At 41.6% G+C, this 14937-nt stretch overlaps 2 protein-coding genes across 3 annotated transcripts in view; both read left to right on the top strand.

Annotated features, from left to right (window-relative positions):
* Positions 1-6092, top strand: part of Cyb5a (cytochrome b5 type A) — a 29394-nt gene extending 23302 nt beyond the window's left edge. The window contains exons 3-6 of one of the 2 annotated variants that reach the window (XR_003300778.2): positions 373-402; positions 3483-3506; positions 4512-4546; positions 5981-6092. Coding sequence is in view for 1 of the 2 variants with exons in the window: in XM_026388685.2 (XP_026244470.2) it covers positions 373-402; positions 4512-4546; positions 5981-6062 (147 nt within the window). In the remaining variant the exon portion in view is untranslated. The remainder of the gene's footprint in view (positions 1-372; positions 403-3482; positions 3507-4511; positions 4547-5980) is intronic. The other variant, XM_026388685.2, reaches the window with a different exon arrangement.
* A 4625-nt stretch (positions 6093-10717) lies between these two features.
* LOC113178436 (cullin-4B-like) lies at positions 10718-14721 on the top strand. The gene is made up of 2 exons (XM_077792384.1): positions 10718-10820; positions 12012-14721. The coding sequence occupies exons 1-2, from the start codon at positions 10718-10720 to the stop codon at positions 14687-14689; spliced, it is 2781 nt and encodes a 926-aa protein (XP_077648510.1). The 3' UTR covers positions 14690-14721.
* The last annotated feature ends 216 nt before the right edge of the window (positions 14722-14937 follow it).

The following is a 14937-nucleotide window of genomic DNA, read 5'->3' on the forward strand; positions in this document are numbered from 1 at the left end:
CCAAGGGAATTCAAGAGGAAAGGGGAAGAGTTGTGTTTTCAGCTGCTCCCTAAGTTAAAGATCTCAGTCCAAGTCTAATAAATGAAAACACGGTTGACAGAGTAATGGAACTGTCATAGTGCCATTCTGAACTGTGAAACTCCAGATAGAAAATACCTTTGGCACTGAATCTGCTGTTCCTTTTTGCTGTTAAGCCTGATTTATCAAACTTTGTGTTTAACAGCTGAATAGTAAACCCAAATTGCCAGTTACTAAATAATGTTTTAAAAAATCTCATTAAAAGTGAGCACTTTTTGTAGATAGTTTATCATTTTTCAATGTTCCTTATTTTTTCACTTAATTTTAATTTTTTTCTTTTTTTTTTTTTTTCAGGATGACAGATCTAAGTTAGCCAAGCCTTCGGTAAGTGTGGCCTTCTCAAATGTATCAGAGGATGGTAGTATCTTCATTATATTTAAAATCTGTCAGACAAAGGTCTTTTACCTCTCTGAGACCTGCAAAGGTTTGTGTACTTTAGTATGGATCAGTTGGTGTTTTCTGAGGACAGCTGTGTGTTTATTTTATATAACTCTCAATACTTGAGCTATTCATTGTAATTATCAATAAATATCTTTGAGGACTGGTGGTACAGCTCAGTGGTAGAGTGCTTGCCTAGCATGCAGGAGGCACTTGGTTTAAACCTCAGCACTGCAAAAACTAACTAAATAAATAGATTTTAAAACTATGAAAAGCTATTAGCACTTCTTAACTAGAAGATTTGACAGAAGCCTTTCTTTCAGAGAAGGTAAAATGTGATTGAGTGGAGGCCTTTCCACCTAGATCCTTGAGGTCACTGCCCTTGTCTCCTTCTCGGCATCTCCTGGGGTGTACTGAGTGTGCAGTATGTGCTCATTTACACTCTGATTCCTAGCTCTCACCTCTGAGCTGACCACCTCTTTTGTATTTGAAAATAACCCTGGGGTAAGAATTGATGGGAATAGCAGAAGATCCTGAGACGTGCATGTAGGCCTGTGATTAAAGAACTGAGGAGGAAAATCTGCTTCAAATGATGGGAAAGTATGATTTTTCCATTTTGGTATACTGTTGGTTTTCTGTAGAGAGCACAAACAAGACTCTACTAAGCTTGTACCCAAAACTGGTGAACTCACAGCCTAGCTGTGGCCACAGGACTTTGTCTTTAATTTATAACACAAAGTTATCAATTCAGTAGCGTAAGTGTAAAGGCCATCTTCACCTCAACACTCAGTACAATGAAAGCCTTGGGTAGTGCTGTTTGGTACAATGAAATTTCATTTATATTTTCTTTTTTCCCTCTTCAAAAAGTCTTAAGTTCCATGTTGGTGATATGAGTACTCCAGGAAGAATAGACTTCAAACTTTAAATGGCATTTGCAACAGTTACATAGAACCCTAGATTTTCCTGCCTGGTGTTCAGGGTGTTAATAACCTTGAAGCAAAGTCATTCAGCTGCAGGAAACAAGGGTGTGAGGAGCCTCACCACTCTATGGTTTCCAGATCTGACTCCCATCTTAAGCACAGGAACTTTTAAAACTAGATACAGTTACTCTCTTCAGAGACTTTATAGGTATATCAACTTTTGAGTTTTTTTTTTTTTTTTTTTAAGCCTCTCTATGGAGTTTTTGCTTAAATTAGAACAAAGCTGAAGGAGGGTGTGGCAAGAACTTGCTGGCTGTCTGAGAGGCAGATGAAGTATGATCACTTTTTCTAGGTCTGTCTTCCTTGTGCTTTCAGTTTACCAGAAGAAAAGAGGGACCTTAGATGTTTTTTACTTATGTATCTGAGTTGCCATCTGTCTCTAGTCTGGAAAATGTCCTCTGTGGTCTGATCTTAAAATGTTACCTGCTTGGGCTGGGAATGTAGCATGGTGGTCGAATGGTGTCCTGGCACACACACGGTCCTGGGTATGATCCCTAACACCACATAAAAGAGAAAAAAAGAACCACGTTGCTTCTTAAAATGTCTAGTTGAGTTTTGAAGTGAGATGTACCGAGATGTACCAAAGATTATTAGCTTAAATCTGCCCAAGGGAAAGCTTGATATCAGATTGCCAAGTTTAAGATATTCGTAGACAGGGAAATTACACATTTTTAATTAAATCTATCAACTTTGCTTATGGAGAAAGTACCCTTTATTGGTTATAATTTTCAAACCATTGTGATATGAATTTCTCTGTGGCTCTTACAGTGTCCCAGTAAGATCCTCTCAGACTTGCCAAGGGTGATAAAGACAATGAAGTTTGTCTTGCTCAAAGTCAGATCCAGAATGGAGTCTAGCACACAACCAAGGCTTGTCAGCTGAAGACTCTTAACCCATAAAGTCCCAAGTTTGCAATTCTACAACTATTTCAGGGAGAGAAGGTGCATTAAAATTGGTTGGAAATAATAATTTAGAGCTCATCTGCAGTATTGTAATTATACTCTCATTATTATGTAAATCCAATATATACTATATTTAAGCTTTAATCTGGGATGATGGGACACAATGGCTTAAGCTTCTGAAGGCTCTGGGCTTCACATGAAGCATCACTCTCAGTATTTTCAGGGAGAAAGTCTGCCATAGAAAGACCAAGGACCGAGCTAAGCTAGATGAACTTATACATGAGATGACACTGGCTTAGCAAAGGTTTGTTGGGCTTTGCATGTTTATATATGGAGCTTGTCATAACATTGATTTACATAAGTCATTATACATGACTTAACCAGTTTAGTTGTTAACCTGTATTAACTCCAGGAGTAAACAGGTGGGGAGCTTTCATAAAGGCTAGAGTCTTCTCTCCCTGTTCATCGTGGATGGATCTGATAGCTTCATCTCCAAACTCAACTGAGGCACCACAGAGCAGTGGTCACTAAAGCAACTTGCTTTTCATCCAGGTGCTAAGTGGTACTTCGAGCTTGCTTTGATTCTCAAGCATCCTGGGTTATAGGGCTAAGATAATAAGAAAAAAGCTACATGATTTTCTTTAGGTTCTGTTCCTTATAGAATTGCTGTTGCTCTTTGTGGTGATGTGCTAGCTGTGTTTTAACATAGCAGCAATCTAACTTTATAGCAGTGTTATCACATTAGTTCTTATGGCAACCAAGAAGGGAAGGGAGAGATTATACAGAGCTTTCAGCAAGTTTGGTAAAACGTACATGCTTGTGCCTGGTGTGACGTGGTGTGTGTTGATGTTTGCCCTCTGTTTGATGTTTATGCCTGACTTTTCAGTGTGATAGTACTGTTTGACCTTTAGTGAGCTTGTTGGTTTCAGAACTGAGTGTGTTTTTCTTTTAACTGTAGTAACATTACTTGCATATTTTGATGGTTTTTAGTATGCTTACAAATTTTATTTGCATAAACAAAATTTTAAAAATCTTGTAATAGTTATGAATACTTCTTAAAGACACTGAGATTTAAAATTGCTTAAATAGATAATAAACATAAAGTTTTACTTTTAAATGACTAATTTTTTCCCCACTGTGTCAGGAATCTTAAAGGCGATGTTTCAAGGTTGGTCGGTTTCATAGCTGCATTGCTTGCACTTTCCTGAGGGGCTTCTGCCTTTTCCTGGAGTCTCCAGGTGCTTTGCAGAGTGTAGCTGTGCTCCCTGCAGACCGCTGACTGCTTCACTAATGCTTATACCTGTGCTGCTGGGAACCGCAGGCAGGACCTGATGAAGCTGCCTCCTTCATGGCCACTTTTGTTTGAAGCACTAATACTTTTGCTGGTGTGGAATATTAAAAATGCTTTTTAACATGACCTTGAGCCCAGAGAAGTTCATGTTTTACCAAGCCTTAGTTTTTCAGCTGTTTGGAGAACTTAGCATTTTTCCAGAGACGTTGTCAGCTCACTTTATGGTACTCAGAGAGGAGCTGCTCTGAAAGGCACTGGAAGATAAAACAGGGCTTATTTGGCAGTCAGGCAGAGCAGTCCCTGAGGCCCATCAGGGATCTTGCTGGTACTGTCTGGTCAGAGTCAAAGCAGGCTGGGAAAATGTGGTAGAATGTTAGAACTTGAACTGATAGCTCTTATTTTTTCTTTTTGGTTGACATATATTTAATTTAAATTAGATACACATTAATATCCTGCAAGATTTGAACAAAATAATTTGTTTTTACTAGTACTTCTTGTTTTTGAAGAGCTGAACTGACCCTCGTAGAGATGACAGTGGGGTTGTGTGTGTGTTTCCGTGTCTCTGTTTTTAGTTTCTGTCAAAGCTTTTAGGTGCCTATTGTGTGCAGGATGTTTTTAAAAATCAGAGTTAGTATTTGACGTTTTAAAATTATCTAGATTATATTCTTAGATAATTTAAATACGTAATTCTTAAACTTTTGTGTTCTGGGGAAATTGATGAAGCTAGGATTTTAGTGAAAAGAGGTTTATAATATAATTTTCCTTTTCAACATTTTTTAAAAATGACATTGAATAAAGTACTCTGGTCATATTTTAAAACAGGTGTTCAGTTAATGGAATAAATGCTTGGACACTGCTTTAACTTTTTCTCTTGTGTTCCAGGAATCTCTTATTACTACTGTTGAGTCTAATTCCAGGTATGTGGTGGTTTTCTTCTACAGCGGTGGTGGGTGGAGGGCTCCTGAGTCAGAGGTGGACAGGGCTTCTCCCCGATAACTTGTGTACTTGACTTCCCATGGCTTCCTCAGTGATCATCCTGGGGCCGACAGGCTCTGCTCTGTGGGGCTTGCCATTCTGAACTGTCAGCTGCAGCGGTGGCACACGCTCTCCACAGCGACCCCAGGTCTTGCCCCTGTGACAGCCCTTCTAGTAACCAGTCCCATGGCTGCTCCACCAGACGGAGGCCCTTGTCCTCCCTCTTGGCCCATGGTCAGCTTCAGTTGTGGTGCCTATTTCCCTGGGCATGATTCCTTCCTTTGTCATTAGTAGGCCCTGAAGCTGAACCAGTAATCTGAGTGTCATGTTACTGGCTTTCAAGACCAGATTTCTTTATTAACATTTCTGGCAGCTCTACCTTATTGACTTATATTATGGCTCCCAGCCCCTTTTTGACCAAGCTCAAAACAACATATTTGTATTTGGCCCTGTCAAATATAACTGCCCCATCTCTGGTGTTCTGCAATATTCCCATTCCTACTGCCAGTACTTCACCTGCTCTTCACCGACGTGTGGCTTCCTCCTGAAGGGAACTGAAAAGCCTCATTGAGACCAAGGTTGCACTTGTTCCTTCCGTACTTCAACTCTTTATACTGAGCTTGAGCTTCGAGTGAGCTAATTAATTTAAAGGTTCATGTCTAAATTGAAGCTCTTTCCATTCTGTTGTTGATTTGACCCATCATCTGTAATTGATAGTCAATCCAAACTGTATGCTTCAAACTGAACAATATGTAGGCCATGCATTTTTGTGAATTTAAGCCTGTAGATCACTGACTCAGAACTCTATGTGTTCAGTTCTTCAAGTTTAAATCCACCAAGCACAGGTGTCAAGATTAGGTTTTAAAAACAGAATCTCAGAGTGCTGAAACTGAGGTGAAGGTAGCAACCGGAGCACTCCTGTGGCCCGGAGGCCTTCACTGGGCAGCTCAGGCTACCTGACCTGCCCTTGGCTTCGAGCTGGCTGACGGCCCACCCCTCTGTGAACCTTGGCCTTCTGATTCTCCACTTCATGTCATTTGAAATTCTTAATGTATGTGAGTAGAATAAAACATGTCAGGAATATTCACTTTTATTACCTTGTAATTCATAACCTGTAGTCCATGCCCACAAGAAAATTCCTATTCCTGGGAGAGTCTCTCTGTATAAAGTTTGTGGAAATAGATTAAAGCTAGCAGGATAAAGCAATTGCCAGTGTTCTCAGGCACTCATTAACTGTGCTCACTTCAATTCTAGCAAAGCTAAGTTGCCTTTTTAGCTAAATTGGTTATAGAGGTGAGAAAAGGTCCACAGTAACCTTTTATTATAAGGAGCAAGGATTTGAGTTCCTGCACTGAACACCTCCTGCATCTTTCTAGTTGGTGGACCAACTGGGTGATCCCAGCCATCTCAGCCCTGGCTGTAGCCCTGATGTATCGCCTCTACATGGCAGAGGACTGAATGACTCTCAGAAGCCGTAGAAGGAAAAGGCTGCTTTGGAAAAAGGAGAAAAGAAGCCAATGTTAATTACTTCGACTGATAGAAACCTTCGCCTGAAAAAATAATTTTAATATGTTCCTCTTCTTCCTACACTAGAAACAAAATGAAAAGAACTGTTCTTTCTACTCTTAAACTTTTCAAATGTGCCTTTTTATTCATCAGCTTTGTTTTGATGTTTTCTCACTGTGTAATTTACTTATTGTAAGCATGATCTTATAAAAATATATCTGGCTTTTAAAATATACCACCATGTTGCCTGTCTGTTCAGTGTGGGCTTTTCTTCAGTGGTTAAGATCTCTGGTCATGGAGGTCCAGCTCATATGTGACTTGAGGCGAGGGCACAGCCCTTGGAGCATCCTCGACATTGTTGAGCAGTTCATATGCAGTCACCCCCTATTTCCAATGCCATTTCTTTTTCAAGGATATTAATAAAGGCTCAGAAATTATAGCTCAAGAATTTATAATAATTGGTTTGCTTAAAACACATGAAAAAAGAGAAAGTAGTCTCCAGGATACAAGAGAGACTGCCTGTCTTCTTTGATAGAAAAATGCCAGCAGCATAACAAGGACCCACGGCCTGTGAGAGCCCGGCAGCTGCTCATTCTATCACTTTAAAAACATCACCCCAAAGAGGCTCCCAGCGTTACCCTTTCCCAAGTTCTGAGAGTCCTCCTTCAGAGGTGAAAGCAGTTTATTTCCTCGCCTGAGGAGGTGCTAATTACCTGACTTGTCAAAACAGTTGGAGGAGATTAGGGACATTTTATCTAATTTTGAAGCAGTGTAGCTGTAGGTGATGGGCCACGAGGAACCCTGGTTGGCTTACTTCCTTTTTAGAGCTCTGGATTGACTGGGTCATCTCCTTTTCCATTTGTGGTTCTCTGCCTCATGTATTATTGTTAGGCTATTTCCTTTCAAAAATAGAACCTCACGGGAGTAATTTTCTTGATCACTAGTAAGTTTGTAACAAGATGGGATCTATCCTGCACATTTCTGCTAGCCTATTAGGGGACTGGACATTGGTGACATTCTTCAAAAATAGCTAAATACATTGAAATTTTATTATAATAGAGTATGGGTTTTTATAATCAATGGCATGCATTACCCTTTGCCTTTTGTGTCACTGAAGCAGTGAAAGTTGGGCGAGGGATGTGGAAAGGTGGCTGTATCGCAAGGGAAACATCTTTCAGGAGAAAGCATCTCATAGACACGGGATTTCATGTTCAGATTTTAATAAACATGTCTCTAACAAAACCATGGACTTGGGGGCATTCTTTGACACCAGCACCTCTGAACTTTGACACTTGGCAGGTATTAAGTCAGTAAGCTCTGGTGTGCATGTGCTGTGAGGCCTGTTAGTCACAGTAGGACAGCAGTCAATGAAAAATGCCTGTGACGACAGACTGGATAAGCTTCGATGCAGTGTGGCTGTCCATGCAAAATTCCTCTCAGACATGACCTTTCAGCATCATTAGGAAAGGGTTGTCTGGGAGGTGAGTGGGACACCACAGGCCTGGAGGTCATCAGTGGGTGCTTCTTACCAGTGCTTTCTGTAGTCCACACTTCCAGGACCCCCAGGAAGGCAGAGGGTGTCTGGTGAATACCATGCTGGGGAGATGAAACTCTGAGGCGCTTGAAGATTTCTCTTGAGTGATTATTTTCAAGTTTTATAATTATTCCTGGTGAGAGTTTTGTTGTCGCTGGTTTTCCCTTTATTTTTATCTGGAAGAGTTTGGTTGTGAACTTGGTTTAGTTTGCTAAAGTTTATCCTCAAGAACTTACTAATGTTGGAGATTATACAAGTACGTTTTACTCTAAATGTCTTGTATTATCACTCTTGTGTTCATGAACGGTTAGGTGAATGTAACGTGCTCTAATGACAATGTGTGTGGTCATTGGGTTTATATGTGCCATTACTATCACTTTCATTAGCTGACAATTTCGAGTCCTGTCTGGAAGTCACGCCCTGTCTCAGGTGGTCCTGTCATCTGTCCTCATAATCCCTGCAGAATTCTTGGGGTGCAATAGCAGAGCGGGGAGTTTCAACTTAGGCTTGTAAGACTCCTTTACCTCTATTAAAAAAAAAAAAAAAACAAGGGAGGCTTGTGTGCTCATTACTGACTCGCGCCCTGGGGCCAGGGGCCAGGTGCTGGGTGTGATGCAGGGACACAGAATGGAGGCCTTCGGGAATCCTGATATCAGAAGCTGCCTTTGCACAGTAGTTGTGAGAGTAGGTAAAGGCAGTGGTGAACCAGGTCATAAGATGCCGTGGCATATCTGAGAGAAGCTGCTTGCCTCTTGGACTCTGGACAGGCTGAGGAGATGGGGAAGGGCCTGTCCTGCACAGGGTGACACTGCTGATGTCTCTGCTCTGCTCTGTGCAGTCACCCCATTTCCTCTGCCCTCAACGTGTACCTCCAGGTGTACTGCCCAGAATAAAGCACACCGTAGGATAAAGGGCTGAAATTGATGACCCCATGTGTATTTCAAAATAAACCACAACACTTGTTAAAGGACCTCTGCAGATAGTTAAGTTTTTTAGGTTGTGGTTTCTAGCTTTAAGTCTTCAAATTTTAGTACTTTTTAAGCCCTTGCTCCTAAATTGGCTGTGAAGTGAATTGAAGTGAGTGTAACGTACCCTCTGTGGAAAGGATCAGTTTGTAAGTAATTTTTAACTTCTGTTTACTTTCAGAGCCGTAATCTACAGTTGAGCTTTGGTGTTTTTATTGCTGACTTAGCAGTTTGTTGCCTTGGCTGTTGGTTTTTCTTTATGTGTGTGGAATAAAGGAGAAGGAAATTGTTTATGGTACTTTCAACATTTAGAGTTTGTGCAGCCAGAATGTCAGGTTAAAAAAAAAAAAAAGTACTTCCTTTCCCTTAGGAGAGTGTGAAGGTTCCCAAAACTCTGTTTCTCACTTCCGAGTGAGAAACTGGAGCAGGTGTCTGCTTCCCTTCCATTAGGAGATCTCTGGAACCTTCTGGAAGCTGATTCCCTTATGAAGAGTAGCCTTTCTGAACATTGTGTGGACTTGCTGGTGTGGAGAGGATCTCTTTCCACACCCTCAGTGTGGAATCTGTCAGTGTCTCGGGGCTGCCTGGGCAAAGCAGCACCCACGTCAGCACTCAAGTCCTAGCTGCAGCTTTCAACAAGGCGGTGGTCTTTCGGGTGCTGTGGACTCCTCCTCTGACTCCGCCCCCTCTGTCTCTGTTGCATAGACCTTCTTACCAGTTTGTGACCTCATCTCAAGTGATCACATCTCCACTCAATAAGGTGCCAGGGGTTGGGACTTGGCATCTTCTGGGAACACAGATCAACCCATGGAACATTTTCTTCTGAAATGGATGTGGCAGTCATGCCAACTCCTCTCTATTTACTGCCCTGAGCTCCCTCTCTCCTGACTTTTCAGGAAAGAGGCTGTCTCAACTTCTGCTGGGGGACAGGATCAGGGGGAGAGTGAGCAACAAACATTTGTTCTCACAGTTCTGGAGATAGCAAGTCCAAGGTCAAGGTGCCTGCAGATTTGGGTCTGCCAAGGGCTGCTTCCTGTGTCCTCAGTGGGGAGAGAGGAAGCAGGCTCTCCTGGGGCTGCTGTAAGGACACTGATGCCATTCATGGGTGGCCCTCCTGACTACACACAGTCCTCACCTCCCTCTCGTGGGGAAGAGGGTCCCACATGTGAACTGGGGAGGCAGATTTCCCCTCCATCTGGAGCTGAGAGCTCATTGCCCTGGGGCATGAAGAGTGGGGCAGTGGGAACCCTGCACACTGGAGACTGTGCCCTCGAGGTGGGCTCTGCCCTTCCCGTTTCCTGTCTGACCTGCGTGGCTGGGGTGGTGCAGGAATGGGGCAGCAGCCTGTTGGTTGTGGTTTCAGATGTGGCACGTGGTCAGCAGTGGGGAAGCAATCTGCACTGAGCCAGAGCCCTGCCTCCTTCACCCCCTGAAGACTGCCCCAGGAGACTGTGTCAGCTGATGGTATGGTCGTCTTTTGGTGACAGGTTCACAGAAAACCAGAATTTTATTCCCCTGGTGTGTATTTCTGTTGTTGAGAGGTATGATGGATTGAAAAAAGACATTAGGGCCTAACAGAATTTCTAATTCTGGGTAGAAGAAATGGAAATAGAAAAAGGAACAGTGTCATTTCTGTCTACCAAGAAAGAGCAAACACTTCTTAAGGGCAGTGATGGCAAGTCTTCATGATATTTAAATGCCACGGAGTATATTTAAACAAGTCACAGCTTTTATTTTAAGTCAATATTTAAAATACACCAGAACTATTTGTAAAGATTTAAACTCAAGATGAAAAATTGTAAATGACAATTGAAAGTATTTTTCAAATTCTTTTAAGGAGTGATTTTAGGTAGAACATGTGGAGACCCTCTCTTGTAGACCTGTCCTTACATTTTTCCTTGATAGTGTATATTAAGTGGAGTTATGTGCTGTATGTTTAAACATCAGGGTGCCTGAACATTTTTATTGCTTTCAAAATATTCAATAAAGAAATTGCTTTATATTTGCATTATGCTTGTCATGTCACGTGGCCGCTCACAGGAGATCATTTTGCACTGTCATCAGCATTTCCCAATGGGAAGCTTATAGAGAATGTGACCAGGAAGGAAATGGTTCCTGTTTGCAGAGCTCAAGTTGCCAGGAGTGGACACAGAAGGCGAGAGTCGGTGGTCCATGCCTGCACATCTAGCCGCCTAGAGACCGTGCACTCAGGTGAGGGTTCACCGGGAAGGAAGGCGCTTGCTGTCCCTCGGCAGCCTACAGTCAGTCTCAGGAGCAGCAGGAAGGGGCACCAGGAACTCCCACAGGTGTGGAGGTGGGGTTGAGAGGCTTCTATAAGATGTATTTTGCAATCAATCAATAAATATATGTTTGAGAGATTGACAATGAGATCATTATGTAAGTCCTGAAACCTAAGTCGCAGTTGTACTCATTTTTTGATTGAAATATGATCATTTTCAAGATAGAAAATGAAACCCCTGAGGCTGGAGTTGTAGCTCGGTGGAAGAGCGCCTGGCTAGCATGCGTGAGGCACTGGGTTAGAGTCTCAGCCCCACATATAAATAAATAAAATAAAGGTCCACCAACAACTAAGAAATATTTTAAAAAAAAGAAAAGAAAAAAGAAAATGAAACCCCTGTTGTGAGTGGGAAGAAGACATATTTCAGGGAAAGTCCTTAAAAAGGCAAAAACAGACGAAGCTGATTTTCCTGCTTTCTTCTCTTTCCTCCCACCCTGGTGTCTTTCTGGTCACTTTTTTCCCCCAGTGAAGCTGACAACACAAAGAACCCACGAAGTTATGAGGTTCTACGTGCACCAAAGCCTGTTGAGTTTGGGAGTGCACCTTAAGTAAAGGAAGGGGGGCCGGGCAGCAGGCCTCTCTGACCCAGGGGGGTTCTCCATTCCTAGGCAGCAGCTTTGCATCTGGCTGTGCTTGGGACCTCGAAGGCCAGGCCAGAGATGACTGGAGGTTTCTGGGTTGGTCTAGAAGCAAGTATCCATGCAGGGCTGGGCATGATGAGTGCTCCAAGATCACCATTGCCTTCAAAACAGAAAGGAGCAAGTGGAAGGAATCTGTGTTTACAACTTTGACCCTTCCGGAAAACAATGTGAAGGAGTTGTTGCAAAAATTCAACCTCCAATCCCAATAACATACAAAACCACTAAAATGCCATGTTGTCATTTTTAGATGAGAAAGATCTGTTTTAATGTCCTTGGAGCACTGTGAGAATTCTGGATAATTAGTAGCTGGATAATTAGAAGTTCTAGTAGAAAGAATCTGAGGCGAAGCTCCCCGCGGGACCGTTAAGGAAGGGGTGGGAGTTATGGGTGGGTTTGGGGAGGAAGATGGCAGGGAAGGGGAGAGAGAACAGGAGCCGGAACGAACTAACAAGAGCATTTGAGGTTTTTCTTCCCCCAATCCCTCAGCTGCTGCTGCTGCTCAGGAGGTCAGATCTGCCACTGATGGTAATACCAGCACCACTCCGCCCACCTCTGCCAAGAAGAGAAAGTTAAACAGCAGCAGCAGCAGTAGCAGCAGTAACAGTAGTAACGAGAGAGAAGACTTTGATTCCACGTCTTCCTCCTCCTCCACTCCTCCTTTACAACCCAGGGATTCGGCATCCCCTTCAACCTCGTCCTACTGCTTGGGGGTTTCAGTGGCTGCTTCCAGCCACGTACCGATACAGAAGAAGCTGCGTTTTGAAGACACCCTGGAGTTTGTAGGGTTTGATGCGAAGATGGCTGAGGAATCCTCCTCCTCCTCCTCATCTTCACCAACTGCTGCAACATCTCAGCAGCAGCAGCAACTTAAAAATAAGAGTATATTAATCTCTTCTGTGGCTTCGGTGCATCATGCAAACGGCCTAGCCAAATCATCTACCACCGTCTCTAGCTTTGCTAACAGCAAGCCTGGCTCTGCTAAGAAGTTAGTGATCAAGAACTTTAAAGATAAACCTAAATTACCAGAAAACTACACAGATGAAACATGGCAGAAACTGAAAGAAGCAGTGGAAGCTATTCAGAATAGTACTTCAATTAAATACAATTTAGAAGAACTCTACCAGGCTGTAGAAAATCTCTGTTCTTACAAGATTTCTGCAAACTTGTACAAACAGCTGAGACAGATTTGTGAAGATCATATCAAAGCACAGATTCATCAGTTCAGAGAGGATTCATTGGATAGTGTTCTTTTTCTAAAGAAGATTGACAGATGCTGGCAGAATCATTGTAGGCAAATGATCATGATCAGGAGCATTTTTTTGTTTCTGGATAGAACTTATGTTCTTCAGAATTCAATGCTACCCTCTATTTGGGACATGGGACTGGAGTTATTTAGGGCTCATATTATAAGTGATCAGAAAGTCCAAAATAAGACAATTGATGGCATTCTTCTCTTGATCGAGAGAGAAAGAAATGGTGAAGCAATTGATAGAAGTTTACTCCGAAGTCTTTTAAGTATGCTCTCTGATTTGCAAATTTATCAAGATTCTTTTGAACAACGATTTTTGGAAGAAACTAATCGGCTCTATGCAGCTGAAGGCCAAAAGTTGATGCAAGAAAGAGAGGTTCCTGAATATCTTCATCATGTTAACAAACGTCTAGAAGAAGAAGCAGACAGACTTATTACTTACTTAGATCAGACTACCCAGAAGTCATTAATTGCTACTGTAGAAAAACAACTTCTAGGTGAACACTTAACAGCTATTCTTCAAAAAGGTTTAAATAATCTTCTTGATGAAAACCGAATTCAAGATTTATCTCTCCTGTATCAACTCTTTAGCAGAGTTCGAGGTGGCGTTCAGGTGCTCTTGCAACAATGGATTGAATATATCAAGGCATTTGGGAGCACTATTGTTATTAATCCTGAAAAAGATAAAACTATGGTTCAAGAATTGCTAGATTTTAAAGATAAGGTTGACCATATAATTGATATCTGTTTTCTGAAGAATGAAAAATTTATCAATGCTATGAAAGAAGCTTTTGAAACATTCATTAACAAAAGACCAAATAAACCTGCTGAACTTATAGCTAAGTATGTAGATTCAAAGCTTCGTGCAGGAAACAAAGAAGCTACAGATGAAGAACTTGAGAAAATGTTGGATAAAATTATGATCATATTTAGATTTATCTATGGGAAGGATGTTTTTGAAGCCTTCTATAAGAAGGATTTAGCCAAGCGCCTATTAGTTGGAAAGAGTGCATCCGTAGATGCTGAAAAATCAATGCTGTCCAAACTTAAACATGAATGTGGAGCTGCTTTTACCAGCAAACTTGAAGGAATGTTTAAAGACATGGAACTTTCTAAAGACATCATGATTCAGTTCAAACAGTATATGCAGAATCAGAATGTACCTGGGAATATTGAATTAACTGTGAATATCCTGACAATGGGTTATTGGCCAACATATGTGCCTATGGAAGTCCATTTGCCACAGGAGATGGTAAAACTTCAGGAAATTTTCAAGACATTTTACCTAGGCAAACATAGTGGCAGGAAACTTCAGTGGCAATCAACCCTAGGTCACTGTGTGCTAAAAGCAGAATTTAAAGAGGGTAAAAAAGAACTCCAGGTCTCTCTTTTTCAAACACTGGTGCTGCTAATGTTTAATGAGGGAGAGGAGTTCAGTTTAGAAGAGATCAAGCAAGCTACTGGAATAGAGGATGGAGAGTTAAGGAGAACACTGCAATCATTAGTCTGTGGCAAAGCTAGAGTTCTGGCAAAAAATCCAAAGGGCAAAGATATCGAAGATGGTGACAAGTTCATTTGTAATGATGATTTCAAACACAAACTTTTCAGGATAAAGATCAATCAAATCCAGATGAAAGAAACGGTTGAGGAGCAAGCAAGCACTACAGAAAGAGTATTTCAAGATAGACAGTATCAAATTGATGCTGCAATTGTTCGGATTATGAAGATGAGGAAGACACTTAGTCACAATCTCCTTGTTTCTGAAGTGTACAACCAGTTAAAATTTCCAGTTAAGCCTGCTGATCTTAAGAAGAGAATAGAATCCTTAATTGACCGGGACTACATGGAAAGAGATAAAGAAAACCCAAACCAGTACAACTATATTGCATAGAATGTTGACCTTGGTATCATATGCAGTAGACAGTGGATAAACTAACTTGTTGATCCTATATTATTTGACTTCTTTTATACTACCGATGACCAAATGAAGCATTGTAATGGAAATAGTTGAGTGGACTTTTTCTCAGTGGTTAACATGCCCATTTAAAGAGTAATACTTACCTTAAGAAGAATGTTGTTGAACTCTTTGCATGTTATTTAGTATGATGTGCAGAAAACTCTTTAAGAAAGTACCCGGTC

Source organism: Urocitellus parryii, chromosome 13 (genome assembly GCF_045843805.1).
Source record: "Urocitellus parryii isolate mUroPar1 chromosome 13, mUroPar1.hap1, whole genome shotgun sequence".
NCBI classification, from domain to species: domain Eukaryota; kingdom Metazoa; phylum Chordata; class Mammalia; order Rodentia; family Sciuridae; genus Urocitellus; species Urocitellus parryii.